The sequence below is a fragment of the Schistocerca gregaria genome, chromosome 1 (assembly GCF_023897955.1).
Source record: "Schistocerca gregaria isolate iqSchGreg1 chromosome 1, iqSchGreg1.2, whole genome shotgun sequence".
NCBI classification, from domain to species: Eukaryota; Metazoa; Arthropoda; class Insecta; order Orthoptera; family Acrididae; genus Schistocerca; species Schistocerca gregaria.
In genome coordinates, this window is record NC_064920.1 from 1,106,295,244 (window position 1) to 1,106,321,313 (window position 26,070).

Here is a 26,070-nt window from a genome sequence, read left to right on the forward strand (position 1 = left end):
AATGCTCCCTTTCTCAGACACGTATTAATTAATGTCTCTGTCGCTAAGTAATTTACAGTCTTCTTAATTTTTATATAATCTGAGTTAAGTTGGCTTAGCTAATGAAAAAGTCTTAGCTCGACTGCATTTAAACTCACAATATTGCACATAGTTGACGAAATATCGATGTTTGGGTCTGACGTGAGAAATGCAAGGTTAACCACATGGCAAGGCGACCGCTCGCGATAAGCGGGAAATCCAGGTTCAAGTCCTGCAAATTTTCACTGCGTCATTCTATTCTACAGCTAATGGTTGTCCTTATTCGCGGTTGCGAATTCATTTCATGCATTTAAACTATGTCGGCGGGAAGTTTTAGAACAGAAACAACAGTAGAACATGATCTCTGAACTGGCCCTTAAGATTCCTTGTAATGATTACTTACAATAAAGTCTTGAAACTTGGTACAGCTGTTTTATTTAATGAATGTAATAAAGTACTGTAATTATAATTTTCTGTTAAGAAATACATATCATACTTAATCTATTATGAATAAGGACATTTGCGCCACAAATTTGGTATTTAGTGGATAACTTAAAAACTAATAGACGTAGCTCATAGGTGTTACAGACAAAGGTTTTTAGATGAAACTGAGGCTACGTATGAATTTTCATCTATCTCAGTCCATTATTTATGGCCTTAGATTTTTCGTAAAAACGCCCATTTTGACCAAAATATGGCTCCGATCAAGTTGAGACTTGTAACTTTTGACTGTGATATACTTTTTGCACATTCTGAATAACTTTTAGCTTTCTAGCTTAATTATTTAGTCTTAAAGTAATATACAGAAAACATTCCATTGGAACTACTGACGGCCTTGGGAGAGCCAGTCCTGCCAAACTCTACCATCTGATGAGCAAGGTGTATGAGACAGGCGAAATACCCTCAGACTTCAAGAAGAATATAATAATTCCAATCCCAAAGAAAGCAGGTGTAGACAGATGTGAAAATTACCGAACTATCAGTTTAATAAGTCACAAATGCAAAATACTAACGCGAATTCTTTACAGACGAATGGAAAAACTAGTAGAAGCCGACCTCGGAGAAGATCAGTTTGGATTCCGTAGACATGTTGGAACACGTGAGGCAATACTGACCCTACGACTTATCTTAGAAGCTAGATTAAGGAAGGGCAAACCTACGTTTCTAGCATTTGTAGACTTAGATAAAGCTTTTGCCAATGTTGACTGGAATACTCTCTTTAAAATTCTAAAGGTAGCAGGAGTGAAATACAGGGAGCGAAAGGCTATTTACAATTTGTACAGAAACCAGATGGCAGTTATAAGAGTCGAGGGACACGAAAGGGAAGCAGTGGTTGGGAAGGGAGTGAGACTGGGTTGTAGTCTCTCCCCGATGTTATTCAATCTGTATATTGAGCAAGCAGTAAAGGAAACAAAAGAAAAATTTGGAGTAGGTATTAAAATCCATGGAGAAGAAATAAAAACTTTGAGGTTCGTCGATGACATTGTAATTCTGTCAGAGACAGCAAAGGACTTGGAAGAGCAGTTGAACGGAATGGATAGTGTCTTGAAAGGAAGATATAAGATGAACATCAACAAAAGCAAAACGAGGATAATGGAATGTAGTTTAATTAAGTCGGGTGATGCTGAGGGAATTACATTAGGAAATGAGACACTTAAAGTAGTAAAGGAGTTTTGCTATTTGGGGGAGAAAAATAACTGATGATGGTCGAAGTAGAGAGGATATAAAATGTAGCCTGGCAATGTCAAGGAAAGCGTTTCTGAAGAAGAGAAATTTGTTAACATCGAGTATAAATCTAAGTGTCAGGAAGTCGTTTCTGAAAGTATTTGTATGGAGTGTAGCCATGTATGGAAGTGAAACATGGACGATAAATAGTTTGGACAAGAAGAGAATAGAAGCTTTCGAAATGTGGTGGTACAGAAGAATGCTGAAGATTAGACGGGTAGATCACATAACTAATGGCGAAGTATTGAATAGGATTGGGGAGAAGAGAAGTTTGTGGCACAACTTGACCAGAAGAAGGGATCGGTTGGTAGGACATGTTCTGAGGCATCAAGGTATCACCAATTTAGTATTGGAGGGCAGCGTGGAGGGTAAAAATCGTAGAGGGAGACCAAGAGCTGACTACACTAAGCAGATTCAGAAGGATGTGGGTTGCAGTGGGTTCTGGGAGATGAAGAAGCTTGCACAGGATAGAGTAGCATGGAGAGCTGCATCAAACCAGTCTCCGGACTGAAGACCACAACAACAACAAAGTAATATATTTAGTGAAACGTATTCACATGATCATTCAGAAACTTCATAATGTTAGCATTAATATGCTGAAGCATAGACTGACAAAGTTTGGAAAAATTGTTTTAATTTTTAATTTCGCTCTTAGATTATGGTAGAATCCTTTGTATGCTAAGCGCAGGCGCGTTATGACGATGTGGCGCTGGTGGTAGTGGACTGGAGTAATCCCCGGCACACTCTCTGGCTCTTGTACTTCTTACTGTGTTACAGCGCTTGTTACGCCTAAACATGTATGTAACAAGGAATCGCTTTTATAATTCTCGTTTGCGATTTTTGTTTTTTTACAGAAAAGACTGTCTTTACTGACGATCCTCGCAAAACAGCATTCCTCTATCGACGAAGTGATCCACGAGCTGGTCGACGCCTGCATCGGAAGATACTCCCAGGTGCGTCAAGAGAGGGGCTGAGCCGGAAACCGGCCGTAAACGTGTAGCTAGCGATTACTGCCATCTTCAAGGTGGCATCCCACCACAGACGTCGTGCCTTGCTTTTGTCTTTCTACTGTGGGCACCAGAGAGGTAGCAGTGCCCACTGGAAATGCCCGTGCTCCAACCGAGGTTCGATCGTGCGACCATTTCGTATCCAAGCACGCGCTTTACCACTAGTTCACCACGTCAGATATGTGTATAGATAGTTCATCTAGTATTTCAAAATGGCCCTGAACACTGTGGGACTTAGAAATGGCCTTTTTTCCAAAAAATGGTTCAAATGGCTCTGAGCACTATGAGACTTAACATCTATGGTCATCAGTGCCCTAGAACATAGAACTACCTAAACCTAACTAACCTAATGACATCACACAACACCCAGCCATCACGAGGCAGAGAAAATACCTGACCCCGCCGGGAATCGAACCCGGGTACCCGGCGTGGGAAGCGAGAACACTACCGCACGACCACGAGATGCGGGCGCCTTTTTTCCAAACGTGTAACACATGGCGTTACGTAATAAAAATGGCTCTGATCACTGTGGGACTTAACATCTGAGGTCATCAGTCCCCTACAACTTAGAACTACTTAAACCTAACTAACCTAAGGACGTCACACACATCCATGCCCGAGGCAGTATTCGAACCTGCGACCATAGTGGTCCCGCGGTTCCAGACTGAAGCGCCTAGAACCTCTCGGCCACAGCGGCCGGCCTTACATTTCGACGAGTGAGTTTGTGAGTGTCAAAATACGTGATATGAACGATCATAACTTTGATTACACTTACAAGGGTTGCCCAGAAAGTAATGCACCGCATTTTTTTCTTCAACAATTCTTTATTGTGTAACGTTCCTTTATTTATAGAAGTTTGTGTTATGCAAATTTATTGTGTGATGTGTTGTTGAGCAAATGATATGCTTAATCAGTTTCACTGTAATGCAAAGAAAAATTAAATTAATCTGGAAAACCAGTATGTAATTCCTATAAAGAAATCAGTCCCTATGAAATTTACTCAGTTTCGTGAGCACCGAGTTCTATGGCCCTGTGCAGTAAACTGATAAAATTCCCTGTGCAAATGAACAATGAAATACATTTTCCTTAGCTCTTGAGTCGCAACGGATGTAATCTTGGTATTCTGTTATCTCCACAGTAGGCATACAAAACATTCAATCTTGGCTCAGCGAAGTGCAATGCCGGCCGTGAAACAGCTTCATACAAATAATGTCAGTAGATTAGTTGATAAATGAATACACTTGCAAACGTTCAGTGATAATTTTGGATGTTGCCTCAACACTGTTCAATGCTGTCAGCATGAAAGCTGTTACAAACAGTAATACTTTCCTGATTCTGGCACATTAAATGTTTTTGACCCTGATTGAAAAACGATTTGCTTTAAAAAAATTTCCTTGTATTTAAACAAACACGACATGGAAGAGGATGAGGTACTGATAGCGGGATATGCTAAGACCGAATGCTTCAGTTCAAATATTGTATTCAATGTAAAGCTTCTCCTTCACAAAATCTAATATGAAATATTTTACATTAACTTCAAAATCAGTGAACTTTTCAGCTGGTCTACAATTCCCACTTGCTGACATAATTACCCACATTTGGACTGTTACATGTCAAAAGTCTAACATCTTTTAACAAAATAGATTCCAAAATTTAACTTGTCTGTATCAGGATTACAAAACACACAAAATATTACAAATCGGGTATACCTTATCAACCTATACATTAAACCTGATGGCAGACACTTGGTTCCTACATTGAAGGGTCAGGACTGTAAATTTAGCAAGATCCACATTGCGTTGCTGCATACTTAAAACTAAATATACAAAGTTTCATTACGTTACAAAACTGTAGTATGCTGCGCCCATAGGCCAACAGCTCAAGTCACACAGCTACCCACTAGCTTAAAGTCTTACACCCAACCTTTAACAGAGTGCAACGGTAACTGCTACTGTGCTCCGCTTGCCCCTACTTACAATCGATTCTGCCACTCAGGCAACATCTTTGGTTCAGTGGTGTCAAAGATTTAATCTCTTCTCTAAGTGATAACCAGTTCATTTAATTATGAAATATATAAAAAAAACGGACCCCACGTACAAGTGGACCCCTCACAATTCAACATAATGAGAATTACACACACACCGCGTGGAGTGGCAGCGTGGTTTGAGGCGCCAAGTCACTCATTGTGCGGCCCCTCCCGCCGGAGGTTCGAGTCGTCCCTCGGGCATGGCTGTGCGTGTTGTTCTTGGTGTAAGTTAGTTTAAGTTGAGTAAGTCTAGGACCGATGACCTTAGCAGTTTTGTCCCTTAGGAATTCACGTATATTTGAACATTTGATTTACACACACGAAATAATAGAGTTTATCTATACACCCTACTTTTCCACGTAATCTCCATCCCCTTCTAAGGCCTTCCTCCAGGGCGAAACAAGGGCGTTTATGCCCTGTCGGAACCAATCCTTGTCCTGGTGGCGGAGTCACTTTCACTGTGTGAATCACCTCCTCATCGTCCTCTTCCACTAATGGCAGCCTTTAATGGTCCAAACAAGAGCCGGCCGGTGTGGCCGTGCTGTTCTAGGCGCTTCAGTCTGGAACCGAGTGACCGCTGCGGTCGCAGGTTCGAATCCTGCCTCGGGCATGGATGTGTGTGAAGTCCTTAGGTTAGTTAGGTTTAAGTAGTTCTAAGTTATAGGGGACTGATGACCACAGATGTTAGGTCCCATAGTGCTCAGAGCCACTTGAACCATTTGAACCAAACAAGAGGAAGTCCGAGGGGGCTAGATCAGGGCTGTCAGGTGTGACAGCCGACCGCTGCAAATCGTGCAGCTCCGCCGAACCGCGTTCTGATGACCTCACCCTCCGTGCCCAGCGACTAACTGAACTTCTGTCGACAGCAGATGCTTCATAGACTCTGCACAAGCGTTTGTGAATATGCTACACAGTTTTCTTTCTCTGCAGCGAGAAATACAATGACGGTATTTTGCTTGTAACGCACATCACCTACAGACGCCATTTTGAAACTGTCCTGCAGCTACACTATCGGTCGGAAGTGACAGAAACTTGGCGCGCCCCCTCAGGAGACTTCAAATAATATGTACGTAACGTTTTACATTCGTATTACTGTTTTCGGCTGAGAAAAAAATGCGCTGCATTACTCTCTGGGAAACCCTCATAGAAGCTTGCACTTGTTACGCCCCCAAGGAGGCGTAGACCTCAACATTTAACAAATTTCAACTTGACAGCCCTTTATGTTGCTGAGAACATGTGGACTTAAGAGACGGACGGATAGACAAGACCAACAGAAAATGACAAAAAAAGTTTTCATGTGATGTAATTAAAAATTAACTATTCTCGGATTGATATATTGGAATATGGTTCGAGTGCTAATTACTGTCGAAAGTACTGGAGTTTCAAAGCATCTACAGTCGCATAGGAACACAAAACAGTACGAGGGAAACACGATTTCTGGAAGAACAGGAGTCCTGACCTTGATGCGGTGATCCCACTTCCGTCCTCTGCCACCCACTGCCATTCCCACTACCTCCCCCCCCTCACCCCTTCCATACCTCCTACACACCTCTCTACGGCTTCACTTCTGAATTACTTCAAGATGCCAGGTAGAGATCAAATGTCCTCACTTCTCTCTTCAGGCCCTGAAGCTCATGATTTTGAATCCTGCAGTGTGTAATATCGTTAAATTATTGTGTTTTTGAACTGAACTTTCCCGCCAAGAAATGGGTAAATCGCGGACAGGGTGAAAATGGAATAAACGAGAACTGAAGCGTTTGAAACGTTTTGCTACAGAACAATGTTGAAAATTAGATAGACTGATAATGTAAGGCATGAGGTTCTCCGCAAAATCGGTGAAGAAGGGAACGTATGGAAAACAGTGGCAAGAAGAACAGAAAGGATATTAAGACTTATGTTAAATCATGAGGGAGTAAAATCCATGTTACTATAGGGAGCTGTAGAGGGTAAATACTGTATGGGAAGATAGAGATTGGAATACGTCCAACAAATAATTGTGGTAGTAAGCTGCAAGTGTTACCTCTGTAATGAAAAGCTTAACGCAGGATGGAATTCGTGGCGGGCATCATCAAACCAGTTGGTAGCCAGGTGACTCAGAAAATAAAATAGATAAATAAAAAGTTAAAAAAACGACTCTTATGGAGGCACAAGTTTTCTTCCAGGTATCGTCAGTGTGGTGTTCCCATATTAACTGGAGATCAAGTGTGATCCCAAGGTACGTCACGGTCGTAAAAAGAAATAAATAAATAAAATTGCGCATGCTCTCACAGGCAATACTTCACCGTAATCGTGTGTGCTGTGGTCATACTTGGTTCATTCCACCGACCGGCTGAGAATGTTGGAAAGACCTGCCTTGTTTATGGTGTTCCAATGAAGCTCACAACTTGCAGTATTGTCACCAGAGCTCATCATGGATCACTGGTTCTGAGTTGAGCCGAAGGATTGAACCAGAGACTTGGAAAGTTCTGTGACCACCCAGTCTACGACTTCATGTACTTGCACCATAGAGTTGACAACTGTAGGGCCCCTCCCAGAATGGTTCAAGTGCGCACTACACATGTGATGCTGTTAGGTAATGGACTGTAGTTTTTTCTTCTATTAGGCGAATCACCATCCGATCCCGATAACTGCAGAGGACGCGAAAGTCAGTATAAGATCGAAAGAGTTGCCCCGAATAAGCAATAGTATTGAAATCCTAGAATTAACTGCCGAAGCATTCGTAACAAAATGACAGAGTATGAAGCGCTCCTAAAAACAGTGGAGCTCACGTAATAATAGATACAGAAAGCTGCTTAAAGCCCAAATTTGTTAGCAGTGAGATTTGTGAGGAAAACTTAAGTATATATTGAAAGGATAGGCTACTGATAAATGGAGGTGGTGTATCTGTCTCAGTAGATAAGGAAGACAAATTTCTCAAGACATAAATTGAAACTGCATGCGAGACTGTATGGACAAGACTCAGTATCATGTAAAACTTATTATCGGGTCCTTCTAACGACCAACAAAATAACCTCCACATGTAACCGCAAACTTAGTTCACTAGTAAGTAAGTTCTCCAATTATACTGTGCTCATTGGAGGAGACTTTAATCATCCAACAATCCATTGAGAAAATTGCAACTATGTAATTGGTATACGTGAGAACCCGCCAGGGCAGCTGAGAGCGCTAACGCGCTGCCGCCTGGACGCGGATTAACGACGAGGGCCGGTGTGTTTGCCAGCCTGGATGTGGTTTTTAGGCGGTTTTCCACATCTCGCTAGGTGAATACCAGGCTGGTTCCCACGTTCCGCCTCAGTTACACGCGTCGCAGACATTTGCAACACGTCCGCACTATGTCACGATTTACACTAGACGCAGACAGTTGGGGTACACTGATTCCACCCTGGGGGGTACAGGGTGGCGGCAGAAAGGGCATCCGGCCACCCTTAAAACTAACCTTGCCAAATCCGTTGTAACCACGCCGACCCTGCGATCGCTGCGGGTGTATGGCGTAAGCGAAAGAAATAAAGAAAGAAAGAAATAATTGGTATACGTGACAAGACGTCTTGCGAAACATTACTCAATGCTTTCTATGAGAACTGCACAGAAAAGATTGTCCGCAATCCTACTCATGAGGGAAATATAATGGGTCTTATAGCAACAAATAGATATGACTTCTTTGAGGATGAATATACACAAACTAATATCAGTGACCATGGGGCATGATAGTAACAGTGATTACCAAAGTACAAAAGGCAACTGAAAAAATCGTAAGGATTTATGTGTTCAACAAACTAGATAAAGAGGCAGTAGTGCCGTTTCTCAATAAGGCACGAGAAACGTTTAGCACTAGAGAGGAGCATGTAAAAGAACTGTGGATGAGGCTTAATATGTTAGCTGACCATGCGCTTGGTAGATATGTACGTAGTAGAACAGCTCATGATGGGAGGTACCCTCTATGGTACAACTGTACAGTTGCCAGCCGTTGTGGCCGAGCGGTTCTAGGCGCTTCAGTCCGGAACCGCGCGACTGCTACGGTCGCAGGCTCGAATCTGCCTCGGGCATGGATGTGTGATGTCCTTAAGTTAGTTAGGTTTAAATAGTTCTAAGTTCTAGGGGACTAATGACCTCAGATGTTAAGTCCCATAGTGCTCAGAGCCATTTGGACCATTTGAACCACTGTGCAGTTCTACAGAAGCAGGTGATGCTGCGATGTAGGAATGAAAAACGTAAAAGGCTATAGATAGGGAGATCATAAACGAAGCATATTTGGCTGTCAAGAAGGCGACTACCGTAGCACATTGTTATCGAATGATCTCACAATAAATCCAATGAAATTCTGGTCATGTGGACTGAAATTGAGGATAGCAGAGCAAAAGAAAAACTTTGAACCTCATTGTGAAACGTTCATTTACGAATGAAAATCCAAGAGTATTTCATCAATTTAAATCTCTCACCACTGCAAAGATGAGTGATACAGATATTAGTGTCTGTGGTATTGAAAAAGTGTCTGTGGTGTTGAAAAACAGCTGAATCCGCTAAAACTAAAGATAGCTCCAGAAACCGATGGAGTCCCCATCAGATTCAATACCGATTTTACGGCTGCGTTAGCCCTTCTTTTAAACGTAATCTACAGCAGATCCCTCGAACAAAAACCAATGCCCAGTGGTTGGAAGAAAACCCAGGTGACGCCCATTTGCAAGATGCGTACCAGAAGTGATCCAAAGAACTACCGTCCAACATCTTTGACATCTCTTTGTTGTAGAATATTAAAACGTATTCTGAGCTCGAACAGAGTGACCCTTCCATATCAGCGGTTCCGAAAATATCGAACTTGCACTTTTATCGCGTAACAGCCGGAAGAAATGGATTAACGCAGTGAGGTAGATCCAAAATTTCACTGAGTACCACACCTACAATTATTATCAATTGTACGATCGTACTGAATATCAAACGAAATTGGCGACTGGATGGGCAATTTGTTGGTAGAGAGGACGCAATATGTTGTTACCTTGGATAGAGAGTTGTCGACAGATGTAGAAATCACTTCGTGTGTGCGCCAGGAAAGAGTACCACCCACTAAAAAATACTGCGTCACATTTATTCAGTCGTTGTAGTGAACAAACTGATAAAAAAGCTGTATCCACTAGTTTGGTGGTACTTCTTTATCTTGCTAAGTGATTTTCATAATGTATAAATTTCTGAACACTGATCGAAGTTCTGAGTATATTATCATATAGTAGCCGGCATTTAAGATTATACTGGACCCTGATCACCTGAAATCCTTTAGAAACGTCGAGAAGTGCTTCAATAACCACTCTACAAGGCTCTCGTTTAGAATGTTCTGTAACTGTTGCCTGGTTTTCGTTGTTTCAGGTGCGGCGGATTCCTGGCCTGTGGGAGAGAGTAGTTTACATGATACTGCCACAGCTACCTTATTACATGAAGGACATCATTATGTTCCTGGTTTTCCAGTGGAGAATGACCGTATCGCCGCAAGCGAAAAGCTCGGAGAACCATAGCGAAATGCACTGAAATTACTGAGGAAAATACTCTTCCCTTTCCTCCATCTCTTGCCACTTTTTTCTCTTATTTCGTCCGTGACCAACGCCCCATTCTCTGTAGAAGACTACAATATAAACGATTGTGATCTCAGTAACCTCCTCGTGACACGTTTAGACGGGAGGAAAGTGTGTATAGCGTGAACAGTGTTGATAATGGCCACTTGGAGCATAGATTTTACACAGACACACGACGAGGCACCTACGTTTCTCACTTCATACAACGTATGATTAGTTAAAAATATGTTTAACCTCTTTTCACTTGCACCATTTGTGACTAGGTGTTCACGAAATAAACATCATCGGGGTAGACACCTAGGATTAATGACCGAAGTACAGACATTGAGTTTGTTTTTCAAATAGAACTGTGGTATTTTTTCATCATAAGAGCAGATCATACGCGGCAAACTCGGTAATGTAATTTTTCTTTAAATCTGACATTGGATAGGGTGATTTCTGTGCTTTTACGGCGGTTAGAATTGCGAACCGGCCAGATGTTACTCCGTAATTTTTTATCTCCAATAGAGTACTGTCACTGAATTTGTAACTACTTCTGGAGCAAAAAAGGATACCACGTCTAAACTTACTTAACTAAGTCTTAGTGACAGTTGTATTTTTTTTTAAATATGATTTTCGGTAGCTTATATAGTCACAATTAAAATACAGCATTTGACAATCAATTTTATACAGCGCGTGATAGATTTTCCAAAAGACCACCACTAAACTAAATGCACTTTTCTACTCTCAGGATAACATGTTGCCTACCTGTTCTTAGAGTGTCCTTAGATACCTTTATGGGGCAGGCGTAGGGGAGGTAGCAGCGTTCAAGATTCGATCTAGAAGTTCTCTTTTTTCTATAATTTTCTGACTTCATCAAAGCACAGTAACAAAACAGAAAATGGGTTGGTTGGATGCTACCTCATACATCTGGTAGACTGTGAATTATCTGTAAGTGCGTTTCATTTATTATGACTAATGAAGCGTATTTTCCTATAATTGTAATAAATTATGAAGTGTCATTCCTCCCTCGAAAATAACATGACCATTAACGAAAAATACGGTATTGCAGTGCCTGTGTTATTCTGAATTATGATGCAAGGTTCCTTTGGAAATGCATGCATATCCAAAAGAACAGGCGCTGCGGCGACTACAGCTATCATGAAATACATGAAAAAATTCGAATACGGATAACCAACAGCTGTGTAAAGGAATGACGACAAGGAAAATTTGTGCCGGACCGAGACTCGAACCCTCATTTTCCGCTTACCACTAGCAGTCGCCTTACCATTCGGCTATCTAAGCATGACTCACGGTGACATCAAAACTTCTATATACCGTCAACCACGTGTCTACAACCTGTACTCCTACATCCACTATGTATATTCCCATACAGGGAACACATTTTACTTGAATGTCACCCCGCACGGGAATATACATAACGGATTACGTGTGCAGGTTGTAGACACATGGTTGGCGGCATTGGAAGTTTTGATGTGACCGTGAGTCATGCTTGGATAGCCGAATGGTAAGGTTTCTTGATCTGCATGAGGGGACCAAACAGTGAGGTCACCGGTGCCATCGGATTAAGAAAGTATGGAGAAGGAAGTTTGCCGTGCCCTGTCGATGAAACCATCCCGGCATTTGCCTGAAGCAATGTGGGGAAATCACGGTAGACCTAGATCAGGATGGCCGGACGCGGATTTGAACCGTCGCCCTCCCGAATGCGAGTCCAGTATGCTACCCACTGCGCCACCTCGCTCGGTGCCAAACGGTAAGGCGACTGCTCGCAATAAGTGGGAAAATGCAGGTTCGAGTCCCGGCCCGGTACAACCTTTCACTGTCGTCATTCCATTACACAGCTGACGGTTGTCCATATTCGCAATTCCGAATGCATTTCATGTATTAACGACAAGCATCAGTGTGCATGAAATGCATTCTGTCTCGGAAATCTTTCGTAATAGAACATTTTTGCTTCGAAATAACATTTCCTTCTTTCATACCCCGTGTAAGTCAAATTCTAAGGTACTACGTCTCAGTCTGACAGAAGATATTTTACTGTGCGTAAACCATCCTTTAGGAAACGGGAAATGCTGTATTTGTTATGTTTATATCTTTCGTTGTAAACTTTCTACTTTTAATGCAGAAAAAGATTGCAAACCAGTGGGTAATGGTTTCCAATATGCCAACATTAACACAAGTAAATAGGAACTGAACTAATGCCGTATTCTTATTTTGGGCGCAACAATTGTCTGAGGATATGAATAGATGTCTAATATCCCCATTAGTTTATTCTCAAAGTAAAGATTCAGAAAGGTGACTACCTCATTTGCCCTCTTCTTTCCAGTGGATTCGTCATACATACAAAAGTGCATTGTCTTATTCTTGGGTTCATGAAAACAGAAGATATACACTCGAAGTTGCCGACTGTAAAGGGCATCAGCAGATGATACCTTTGGCAGTGACATGTTCTGCAGTTTGTCAATGCACAGAGCTTCGACAGTAAGCTCCTCCCGTGCCTCTGCAGATTTATCTCTCAGTTGCTGTAGAAAAAAATGAGCTTTTTCTAAGACGCAACTCTTCCGCAGTTATAAGTTGCTTCTTATCTTCTTCAGATGCAGTACTTCTCACTTGATTTGCTATTGTGTCACAGGTTCTACAGGTGTGCGTTTGACGGCTCCCAAACCCATAATTAAAGCTCTGTTGAAAGTATCTGCAGTAGAAATCATCCTAGACAATAGGTTCATAGCTCGTACCCTCTACGTTCAAAATATGCTGGTCTCGCTCACATTTCTCCAAATACATGTCGTACATCTTGCTCAAATTTAACTCAGGAGACAAACAACATTTGAAGGGCTTATTTCAATAGTGGTACAAGTCCGTTACCTCCACTTCTCTGCCTATAATGCTTCTGAAATTGATGATCCAAACAAACAGAAATTAAGGTTCATCTCTAGCAAGAAGCCATATGCTTGAATATTTCTGGTATCTCAACTGGAGACTTTTCAGCGCTCATTTAACTTTAGGACTCTGTATCTCAAAATGGACAAAAATGGACTTGTACCACTATTGAAATAAGCCCTTCATTTATTACTCTGCTTCCTGCAGTAGTGGGATGAACATTTCGGAAAAACTTTTAATGTTAATCATTTCTGGAATGACATTGGGCCTTGTTTAATGTTTTCCTCCCTTGTCCTGTGGACGTGTAATGTTTGCTGCTACGTAACTTACAATGCGCTCTACACGCCTTTTGCTGATTCCATATACTAGACTGAATCTATCTTGCATAGCTTAAATTCCTTTCGTCCCAAACTAACCTAAAAAGAAGCACTATAGTATGAAACTCCACTAGCCCACATAGCAACATATAAACAGACATACATTTCTGAAAGTGTTGCATGTGCCTCAAAATCGAAACCGCTAGTTCGACAAGTCCTTGTCCGTGTTGTTGGTCTGCGTTTCACGACGCTGGATTACGTTATTAAGTAACTTAAGTATGACTCTCATTGTTCTTGATTTTCCGTTCCACAGAAATGTGTCAAGATATTATTTTCTCGTGATGTGTAAGTATCGACTAGCAGTTTCCCTAGCATTTTCAGTCTTTATCAGGCTTCCTGCTTGTTACAATTTTTCCAGCAACACCTGTATATTCTTTACCCCTAGCGCATTTCAACTTCCCCAGATTCCTTTTCGAGCTCATTGGATTTCTATATCGCTTTCGACCGCTTTTACGATTCACATTTATATTTGTACTTGAAGATTCACTTCCTGTATTATTACTGGGGTTAAATGCACTGACTGAATCTTCACAAGATTCACTCACATCACTATCGTCTGCCATTTCTCCAGCTAACAACTGGAGAAACCAAAGCCACATGCACAAGAGCTGGCATGTGCTTCTCCCTACCGAGCGACAGCTCAACCGCTCAGGGAAAGAGAGAGGTACATCCTGGAGGTGCTGCTCTCCTGCCCGTAATGCAAAAGGGCAAAGTTTCAATCACCTGTATTACCATCAGTTACCAGTGGATCCCCTCAATCTTGCATCAAAGATGCAACTAATTTTACTGCACACATAGGTGCGATGAACAGTTTTTCGTGAATTTTGGAGTTACCCCCCTCCTGCACCAAACCCTTCAATTGTAGCCCTGTCCAGTCTGCAATTTATTTATGCAATATCCAGAGAGACACGATAAAAATAGGAAAACAGTGGCGACTCTAGAACAAATATACACACTGGCTATTGCTCGGAACCTGTCAGGTGGGGGCTATAAGCCGCATAGATACACTAAACTTGGTCACAAGATACTCCCCCCCCCCCCTCCACACCCTTATCTGTCATGTGAAAAGCCACATCCTCCTTCCTTCCTGCCTCTCCATCCAGCCTAGTATTTTAGAGGGCACCAAAATAAGGCAGCCAATTAAACTGTAGTTGCAAGACTACGTAAACTTCACTTGAATTGTGGAAAAATGCCGCCATGTTCAAAGATAGTTGGCTCTGAATTAGGTATATTGGCGCCAGCACACACACACACACACACACACACACACACACACACACACACAACAGAATTTTTTGTTATGTTTGAAAACGTATTTATATGAATTTTTTGAACCAGTTTCAAAATAGGATAAGAACATAATCTTTGTCGTAACTATAAATCAGGGTAATGCGTTGTGGACTTCAGTGCAAGAATTGCCTGGATGAGTGACAGAGAGAGAGAGAGAGAGAGAGACAGAGAGAGAGAGCCAGAGACCGAGAAACGAGAGAGGTGGGGGGAGAAACATTGAGCTGGTGCAAGAGAGATGGCTCCTCATATATTCAGTGACAGTGTATGATTAATACACCTAGCTCGCTGCTGAGATGTAACCCATGTCAGCTTTGCTTGATCTGATGCTAAGTGCCATCTCTTTCTATATTTCTGTAGTGCTTACTTGTGTGAAGCACAAACATACTTGCGTACAGGTATTACAGAAGGAATGGGGGTAAAACCCAAACAAACAAATTGTAGATATAAATGTTATTATTTTTTTAGATTTTCTTATAATAAATCACAAGAGTTTAGTTGTACAATGTATTTACATTCAATGTTTTGTATATTTCTCACATTTATTTATTTATTTACATTTCAGTGGAGTCTTTCTACATACACTCTAGCCAGAACGAGTGATATTCAGAGAATAAGTTTGACAATGTTTTTAAATTTTCACACACACGCCCAAATCATAGTTAACATTACGTTTTCACACATATGCAGTAAAATCGACTGAATGTTTTGCGTCACTGCCTTTAGTGCAGAAGGACCTGGGTCCGATTCCCATCGTCACCTCACGTTTTTCTGATAAAGGGAGGGCTAAAATAGGGTTTGCACTCAGCAAGGTAAATCAGCTGTTTTACATACAGCAATGACCCCAGTTTATCGTTTAGTATAAAAAGCCTATCATTTTCAGCCAAAAGTTTAAATTTGTATTGTCTTATGGCGGAAACTGTGAGCGGCTTAGACTGAATTACGTAATGACTATTCGATTTTTCACTATCATTTAACACTCAGTCCCGGTAATCATCAATGCTAAGTGCTTTTGCTCATGAGTGTCTCACATATTTTGCTCCATGCATTACACAGTGTGCCTCAGTTTCGAGAGCGTGCGTTTTCCTCTCACTCCGATGGTTTCTAGGATTATCTCTCCTGGCACGTCGTCTTTCATTAAAGAAACTTTTTTAATGAAATGTAGTATTTTAAAAATGCTATTATTAGGTTTTTTGTTGAAATATGAAATTTTAAAAAGGCTATTATCGGAGTAAGCCGAAGTGTCAAACTACTTATGCACTTGGCTTTTAGTAACATCGTGACGCATATTTGTGGTTGTTGTCCGTGTCTGTGTACCACCTTTTAACAATTTCTGGATCACATTTCTTCAGCGCGAAGTAATAACGAAAATCTAGAAGGAGCCTGTTGGAAATATCTAAAGAAGTCATTCCTAAAACTATAGGTTTATCAAATTCATTGTTACGTTTACTTAGTTCGGCTTGAACCAAATTTGCATTAAATACAACAGTTCGCTTGAAATGAGGTCTTGCAATCAGAGCAGCAACTTCATATCTACCGTCCCAAAGTATTACTAGCTCTACAAAATCCATTTTTCGCACATTTCGCTCGGTTATGCCACAAACAATATTACTCATGAATTTGAAGATTTTTTTTTAATCGTACTTTGCAGCCATGCACTTCTCAGCATTAATATCGATAAACGGTTTTGTCCTGTGAGCGTGGTGATGGAAGGGTGATATCTGGTGATTTTGCATAGAATAAGATATTCTGCAGACGCTGCTTTAACTTTTTTTATAGTGAATCACGTAATTTTTCTTACCGTGCTGCATTTCTCTAACATTCCGCTCCTGAACAATGCATGCGTAAACTGAATACTTGCTCGGAAATCTTTCGCTTGAGCTCTGATTTCGCTTATTTCATTACGATGATAATTTCTCCCGATTTAAGTGGGCGCCAACAGAAAATTTTCACTCACAAAGAAGAAATTTTGTGATTGAAATCTCTTGAAACGTTATTGCCGCAACGCCTTTGTTTTTGATTACTGCCATACCAAATCGCGTATCATATCCTATTTCGTGATAGTGATAGTGATAGTACAAAACGAGCTGCCCATCTTCCTACTTCTTTGATATCCACCATCAACCACATCTGGTACGGATCCCATATCGCACATCAATCCTCTAGAAGAGTATTGTTTATTGCTGAGTAAAAATATGATGGCTGGAGTGGCCAAACCAAATCTTATGTGGAGCAACGTATAAACCTCTGGAATAATTCCGGAAAATAAATGAATGTCCATTTCGCATACTTTTTATATTACATGTTTTAACGTATGTGGCAACTGGTCAGCAACTCAACACCCTATGATATCATCTAAACGAAGAGGGAAGAATAAATCATTTGATATTAGTTTTGCGGTTATTACAACGTACATTTATTAAATACAAACTGACTGTAACTATCTCAGGCTAGTGCATAGAAGGAAGCGCCAAAGAAACTGGTATAGGCATACGTGTTCAAATACAGACATACGTAAACAGGCAGAATATGCCGCTGCGGTGTGTAACGCCTATATAAGACAAGTGTCTGGCGCAGTTGTTAGATCGGTTACTGCTACTACAGTGGCAGATTATCAAGATTTAAGTGAGTCTGAACGTGGTATTATAGTCGGCGCGATGGGACACAGAATCTCCGAGTTAGCGATGAAGTGGGAATTTAACGTACGACCATCTCACGAGATTACCGTGAACATCAGGAATACGGTAAAATATCAGATCTCTGACATCACAGTGGCCGGAAAAAGATCCTGCAAGAACTGGACCGACGACGCTTGAGGAGACTCGTTCAACGTGACAGAAGCGCAACCCTTCCGCAAACTGCTGCAGATTCCAACATGTGTCAGCCTGGGAACCCTTCGACGAAATATCATCGATAAGGGCTTTCGGAGCCGAACGCCCACTCGCATACTCTTGATGATTGCTCGACACAAAGGTTTATGCCTCACCCGAGCCCGTCAACACCGACGTTGGACTGTTGAACCATGTTACCTGGTCGCACGAGCCTCATTTCAAATTGTATCCAGCGGATGGACGTGTACGGGTATGGAGACAACAAAATGAATCCATGGTTTCCGCATTTCAGCAGGGGACAGTTCAAACTGGTGGAAGCTCTGTAATGGTGTCGGACGTGTGTAGTTGGAGATATATGGGACCCCTGATACGTCTAGATACGACTCTAACAGGTGACACGTAAGCATCCTGTCTGACCACCTGCATCCATTCATCATTATTGTGTATTCCGTCGTACTTGGGCGATTCCAGCAGGACTGCGCCACACCCCACACGACCAGAATTGCTACAGAGTGGCTCCAAGAACACTCTTCTGAGTTTAAACAGTTCCTCTGGCCACCAAACTCTCCAGACACGAACATTATTGGGCACATTTGGGATGCCTTGCAACTTGCTATTCAGAAGAGATCTCCACCCCGCCGTGTTCTTACGGATTTTGGACAGCCCTGCAGGATTCATGGTGTCAATTCCCTCCAGCACTACTTCATACATTAGTCGAGTCTATGCCACGTCGTGTTGTGGCACTCCTGCGTACCCGCAGGAGTCCTACACGATGTTAGGGAGATCACATCAAAAAGGTTTTGCATCACCCCGGTTCCCAGAATTCCTGAAGATATGCGTTAACTGTGGATATTGTATCACAGACACAGTCGCTTTGACTGTTCAGATATGCCACTAAACCCGCCCGAAGTTGTAAACAACCATACATGAGCAGTACCTATTAGACGGAAGGGGTCCGACAGCCGATCAATTCTAGTCATTTCACCAGGAAGGAGGTACACAGCTCGTGTTGTCTGTAGTTTAACCATTCCTAGCCTGTCAATACCGCTGTTCGATCGCGTCCGCACTGTTACTTTGTGCCAGGAAGGGCTCTCAACAAGGGATATGTCCAGGCGTCTCGGAGTGAACCAAAGCGATATTCTTCGGGCATGGAGGAGATACAGAGAGACAGAAACTGCCGATGACATGCCTCGCTCAGGCCACCCAAGGGCTACTACTGCATGACGATCGATTATGGCTCGGAGGAATCCTTACAGCAACGCCACCACGTTGAATAACGCTTTTCGGCAGCCACAGGACGTTGTGTTACGACTCAAACTTTGCGCTGTAGGCTGCATGGTGCGCAACTTCACTCCCGACGTCCATGTCGAGATCCATCTTTGCAACCACGACACCATACAGCACGGTACAGATGGGCCCAACAACATGCCGAATGGACCGCTCAGGATTGGCATCACGTTCTTTTCACCGATGAGTGCCGCATATGCCTTCAACCAGACAATCGTCGGCGACGTGTTTGGAAGCAACCTGGTCAGGCTGAAAGCCTTAGACACACAGTCCAGCGAGCGCAGCAAGGTGGAGATTCCCTGCTGTTTTGGGCTGGCATTACGTGGGGCCGACGTACGTTGCTGGTGGTCATGGAAGGCACCATAACGGCTGTACTGTACGTGAATTGTATCCCCCGACCGATAGTGCAACCATATCGGCAGCATATTGGCGAGGCATTCGTCTTCATGGATGACAATTCGCGCCCCCATCGTGCACATCTTATGAATGACTTCCTTCAGGATAACGACATCGCTCGACTTGAGTGGCCAGCATGTCCTCCAGACATTAACCCTATCGAACATGCCTGGTATAGATTCAAAAGAGCAGTTTATGGACGACGTGACCCACCAACCATACTGAGGGATCTACGCCACCAACCAACCATACTGAGGGATCTACGCCAAATCGCCGTTGAGGAGTGGGACAATCCAGACCAACAGTGGCTTGATGAACTTGTGGATAGTATGCCACGACGAATATAGGCATGCATCAGTGCAGGAGCACGTGCTACTGTGTATTAGTGGTACCGGTGTGTACAGCAGTCTGGACCACCACCTCTGAAGGTCTCACTGTATGAGGGTACAACATGCAGTGTGTAGTTTTCATGAGCAATAAAAAGGGCGGAAATGATGTTCATGTTGATCTCTTTTATGTACAGGTCCCGGAACTCTTGGAACAAAGATGATGGAAAACTTTTTTTGGTGTGTGTAGTTACAGTCGGTGTAGATTTAATAAATGTACATTGTATGCATCCATTGCAAGCCTGCCTGCGAGTCCTTTGTTTTGGCTTTCTCACCACGCAATGCTGCAAGGTCATGCAGACATTGTGGAGATGATGTATATATTAGGTCCTCATTATCTGAATGACCTCGCAGCACCACATGGTGACAAGCCAAAACAAAGTACTTACAGGCAGGCTTGCAAAGGCCTGTCTGTCAGTAAACGCTGAGGTAAAATTTTGTTTCTTCGATGCTAACGTTTGTTGTGATACATCATTTGAACGGAAAAGTCGCGGGATGAAAGACTTTCCGAACTTCATATATGTGAAAATTGTTACGACCAATGCTCGTTTGTTGCAAGCTCAATACTCAGTCATAAAGTAATTCCTCCTTCAGGGGTAATTTGATTTACTTGCATATGATGGTCGAATTGCTGTTTTACAGTTTTGCTACTGCGAAATTTCATTTGAGAATTAGAATTAGTAATTTTCACTAAGGATTTTACTTGTTGCATAATTTCGACAATGAGATAGGAACCAATGTGCTACATAGCAATTTAGAAGCATTGATCCATCTTTCGTGTAAGTGGAAGTCCTTCAGACTGAATGCAGTTGTTATTCAGTTCAAAGTAAACTGAGATTCGTTTGCGAAATATTAAATTCATTTTCTCCTTCAGATCTGGCGACCAAATCTCCAAATTTAAAGTTTTATTACAGACGGATTGCCAAAAGGTGAGTTTAAAACCAATTCCCCTTGACTCTATGTACTGCTACAGTAATGACAGTACCAGGTGCAAAGACCACAGCTAAGGTAGGTAGTGCATCGTACAAGTGAAGTGTATTTATATGTCTACAGCTATTAGAAATTGAACCCTCCTATCATGATTGCCCTTTGGACAGAAGTTTGTTTAATTTTGTCTTAAATATAAATTCCGCTAGAATACATAGGTCAAAAATTTAATTCAAAAGTTGTTTAAAAGATATTTATTGAGCAAGTAATATTAGGTTTCTGAAATGCAGAGTATTATCTCAATATCCTGTCGAGTGTGGTGAGAAACAGTGGCAGGTGGAGCTAACCGTAGTTTTTCGTAGTGAGGAAGTGGGTCGCGAGCCAGTAACAACAAAAATCATGTGGGGTGGCAGACGTTTTTGCATTCACAGATTGCGCCAAAGCAGTTATTTCCAGAAGCCTAATTTCAATTTTCTGTTGTGCCCAAACATTGTTAAAAGCAAATACAACAAGTTCAGAGACGTTTGTGCCTAATCTTTTGTGTTTAAATTTAGATTCTCAGCTATTGAATAATTAATGGTTCATTCTTAGATGAATTTAGAGATCCTTCAGATCAGTTTCAGGTGTACAACCACCAGATTTTGTCAGTAGTTCTCAAATGTTTTATACATTATTTAGGCAAGGAATGCACATTCCCAAATGTAATTTAAAATCTGTGACATTTATAAGAAATCTTTTATGATATTTTGATAGCACTCAATGACACCTACCTGCAGGCACTAAGTCTGTGAAAATCACCCAAGGCATTGCCAAGATATTAACTTTCAGAGTTTATTTTAGGCACAAAACTTTTGACATTAAATAAATTAACAAGTACTTTTCCGATCGAGGGTGCGTTTTTACCCACACACTCATTTTTATCTTTGTAACTATGTTAAGGGCTTCTCAATAACTCGACACGTTCAATTTATATTAAATGAAGTCCTAATCAGTATTTATGCTGGTTGCTCAATTCACTCATGGCGGTTGCCTTCTCCACGTTTCTTGCCAACACACTAGAGCATGAATTTACCTGACCTCTCTTCTCTCCAAATATGGTAGTTCTCATACTCATGGTGTCCACCAATCACTGAGGACCATAGGTTCTGTCGTCTATTGATTCGCCACAACACTCATGCAGCTCTTCGAACTCACCGCCGTTCTAGCCTTCATACCTGCTTTAGCTGTCAAAACATGCACACCAGCCCACTTGTGCCGATTTCTCCATTACAAGAAGATGTTCTCTTATAGCTGTGATTGCTTTTTACAGTGAGCTGTCATTCTTATAGGGATATACTCTCACAACACAAAGTGCTGACAAATCCATATAGGGGCGGAACTTAAAACTACATACCAGTAACGCCATCTAACAGCCAAACAGGTAACCCCATGCTACGACAGCTTCGCCAAGTGGCTGACCAGCGAACTACAAGCACCTACAGAGACACGGTCGCCACTGTGTGGCAACTCACTAAACTACAATATCTCCCGTGCACCAAGCAAGTGAGATTGGAACTGCGAGCAGGCACTGCATCACAGTGTGGCCAGCCAAAACACACAGTTGTTTGCCAACCATCAAATATAAAAACATTGTGACATGGATAAGGCATTAACAAGGCATTAACACAGGGAATATGAATGACGTTTTCGATTTTTCTCATAATTTCCTCTGAAGTACAGTATGCTTATAGAAGCATGTTTACACAGCTACGTAGTGCCGACAGTACGTAGCAACGATTCAAATACATTGTTTATTTGGAATTACAGGTCTGTCTGGTTATTTATTTATATGATGTATATCTGTGAATGTTTATTTCAGCATCTAATTTTGATAGGCTTGTAAGGATTACTGTATTCAGTGGTGCGAGCTATTCTGTTAGTTTGGATTAACTGAGGTAGAACAGTGAGGGCTTAATCAGTTGTTCATTAGGAAGAGTTGTTTGGGTTATCAAGAGGTTTTTGTCAACACATTTGAAATAACCAGAATATCTCCTGAATAAAAGCAAGAGACTGAGGTTGTTATATCTGGAAAAATGGAGGAAATGCTGGAAGAAAGAGCTGATTCAGGACTATCAGTTGCCCACCCTTTGGTCCATTCACCTGGTTATATTAAGACAGCAAAGAAGACAGTGAGATGTAAGCCAGATACAATAATATAGATGTGGTACAGTTCAGTGAAAAGTGAAGAAGTTAATCGTCCATGTATCCAAAGGAAATGTAGAACCAAAGAGAGCACAGAGATGATATCAAAAGAAAACATAGAGAAGGTATCACAAGTAAATAAGGGGCACATAGAGAAATTACCTCAAGCAACTAAAGAAATGTTGAAGAAAGAGCTGCAGGAACGTCAAGAAAGAATGAAGAGAATCCTTGAAGTAAGAGATGCCACATTGCAGTAGAGTCTGGCCCAACTGCGTCGTGATATGAATAGAATTAGAGTTGGTACTTCAGGAAAAGCTGAGAGAATATTAAGGATGCAGAAGCTGCCCTTCAAGAAAAAATTCAAGCAGTTGACACATCACGATCAACAGATTAAAATTGTGACAAGATAGAACATGAATGCAAGATAGCTATTAAAGAACTGGGCACTAAACAAACTGAACTAGCTGTGGATTTCAGAAAAGAAACGGTAGTACTCATGCATTAGGATGATTAGTGATGAAGCAAGAGATTGATAATTTGCAAGAAGAAATACAACAACTTGATAATAAAACTGAAGACATTGATAGGAAAATTAGTAATTCAACCTTAATGGAAGATAGTGTTGTTAGAATAGTGAACTCTGGTAACCGGTAGACTCAGGCTAATACAGAACAGAAGTAAAATCAAAAGAGGAATTGCACACAATGATATTTACAAAGTGATTAAAAGGAATGTTCCCAGCACACTTTAAAGAAGCAGACAAAATACAATTTCCAATAGACTGAATGAAAAAAAAGCTCACACCTGGTGAGTTAAGAAGAGAAATGTACTTAGTAATTACAGTCAATTCGAAGGGGAATTTCTGAAGGAATACAATGTGCACCAATTGAAGACTTACTACATCGCAAATCGCTTAATACTAGAAAGTGTACCTTGGGAGAATTTGCTGAGCTTTTATGACATCTGAATGAAACCTTACAACAACCATTAAATGACGACATAGTGATATCTGCAATAAAGAGACGATTGAGTTTAAGTATGCAGGACAGTCTATCTGAGCACATTATTAGGGACAGAGATACATTAACTGAAGTGCTGGAACAACTAGAACAAAGGAAAACAGTCAGACAAGTGAGCAAACCCAGGAGAGAAACAATTATCACCAAAATCAATTTTGTAACCCGTCATATCGAAGGTGACGAGGTGGATGTCATCAATATATGAACCACAGGAAGGGCCATCAAGATTACCATGATCAGAGGAGAGGAAGTGATCCAAGAGATCATCTAAATGAGAAGACAGGCAGGAATGATGTCACGTGAAGTGGTAAGTCTCAGGAAGCCAGCAACTCTTTTGTTGCTATACCAACTGCTGACTGCTACATTCCCCACAGAGTGACACTTTGCCTTTTGTTTTAATACTTACTGCTCTCACATCTTTACTAAGCACAGGTTATCAAAATTGTAGAAATTACTAGGTAGATTTAAACTGGCCGTTACTAAAATAACCAGAGCCCGCGCTGAACCACTGGGCGCGAGGTATTTCTAAGTGTGCAACCGTCGTCCCCAAAAATTCCTAAATTCTTTAAACAGTGCGGTTAGACCACAGCTGTCCGTGCAGCTGCGTCCAGCTAACCGTGAAAGGGAAAGATGGCCACCGCTTCTTATTTCAAGAATCCATGTCACTTAACGCGCCAGAGAAACTATCAGTCATATCTGTACCTTTTTATGGAGAATACCAATCTTAAAACTAGACGTGCCATTACAAGCGCTGCCAACCTCATCGAAAGGACATATTAAACATAGTGACATGTTAAGTAGTTTGCTCACAAGTATAAATTAAATAATTACATATTTCATTTTCAGTAATTAGTTTTCAACCTTTTCTCACTGTGCCCGCAAATACTTATTCTACACACACATATAGCACATGTGTCTTAAGGAAATGAACTGCTGTTTTCACTACTCCAATCTTAACACATTTATCTGAAACGAGATTTAAACTATGGGTGAAACTACGTACAATTCTAAACAGTTAATTAAAATTGACTGTTACACATACAAAACATATAATCCTAATGTTGCATTTAGAGCATGTGCACGTTTGTCAATCCATAGTGACATGCTGATAGTGTATCTTTTCTGAATTATTAATTAGCTGATTTTAATTAAATTTCTGATTAAACTACTCCTCACTGGTTGATTAAGAATAATTAAATAAGCAGATAGCTCAATCGACGTTTATCAATGAGTTTTTCAATCTCTGTTGTAGATACATAAAAACCATTGACATCAAAAATTCAGTGAAAATCTGTTACAGAAACCTTCTGAGCTTTATAACTAATTACACATATTACTTTCATATATACTAGCTGAATCGTCTCTCTCTCTCCTCTTAAGGATGGCACATCATATTTCACAGTTAATACTATGATTTGCATTGCACTTACGCAAATGTAAATAAAACTGTGTAATCCTTTGTGGATGCTGCACTGGTGGACATGATATCATGTCCGGTTCCATGTGAATCTGACACGTCAGTGTGGTCTCAGTGCTGTTCTGTGAACTGTCAGTGTCATGCCAACCAGCCACTGTTCTGTGGCATTCATGAACCAAATACCGCACACGACCAAAGCCCATCACTTCTGATCTCTTTATAGTATGCCATGTCGTAACATTCAGAAATTACTTTTATGTTGTTTGTTTGTAAGACGATCGAGTTGTACTTCATGTGAGAAGGAGAAACGTTTTGGAAATCGACAGAGCCATCGTCGTGACCTATCAAGGCTGTGGTTTATCGTTGTGCCACATATTGCTGCCCACATTGGTCAGGATCCCTTGAATGATGTCAAAATATGGAATCAGAGGGTTCAATAGGGTCTTTCAACCAGCCGCTCTGACACGCGATTCAGTGAAGAGCAAGATGAAGCAAAGACTGTGACTTATTCGTCCTATATGGGATCTACTTCTGTTCAGATCAGTAGGATTCTCAAGACGAACAACATCAATTGTGTATTCTACCCACCTACCAAAATAAGAAAACTACCGGTAAATGTGAAATATAGGCTTGGTTTACGAAAACCAGGAATTTACAGTATACCTTGCCAAAGTAGCATGTCAGGTATTGGCCAAACAACTAGGACAGTGGACACCAGATGTCAAGAACAAGGGAAGCACACCAAGCT

The 26,070-nt window shown here is 41.4% G+C and overlaps 1 protein-coding gene across 2 annotated transcripts in view; it reads left to right on the forward strand.

The window, feature by feature from the left end:
* The window catches only part of LOC126282979 (short-chain dehydrogenase/reductase family 9C member 7-like), a 168,232-nt gene that overhangs the window by 124,550 nt on the left and 17,612 nt on the right, over positions 1-26,070 (forward strand). The window contains exons 7-8 of one of the 2 annotated variants that reach the window (XM_049982236.1): positions 2,598-2,696; positions 10,132-15,384. In XM_049982236.1, the coding sequence (XP_049838193.1) occupies positions 2,598-2,696; positions 10,132-10,290 (258 nt within the window). In that variant the 3' untranslated portion in view covers positions 10,291-15,384. Of the gene's footprint in view, positions 1-2,597; positions 2,697-10,131; positions 15,385-26,070 lie in introns of those variants that run through there. The other variant, XM_049982235.1, reaches the window with a different exon arrangement.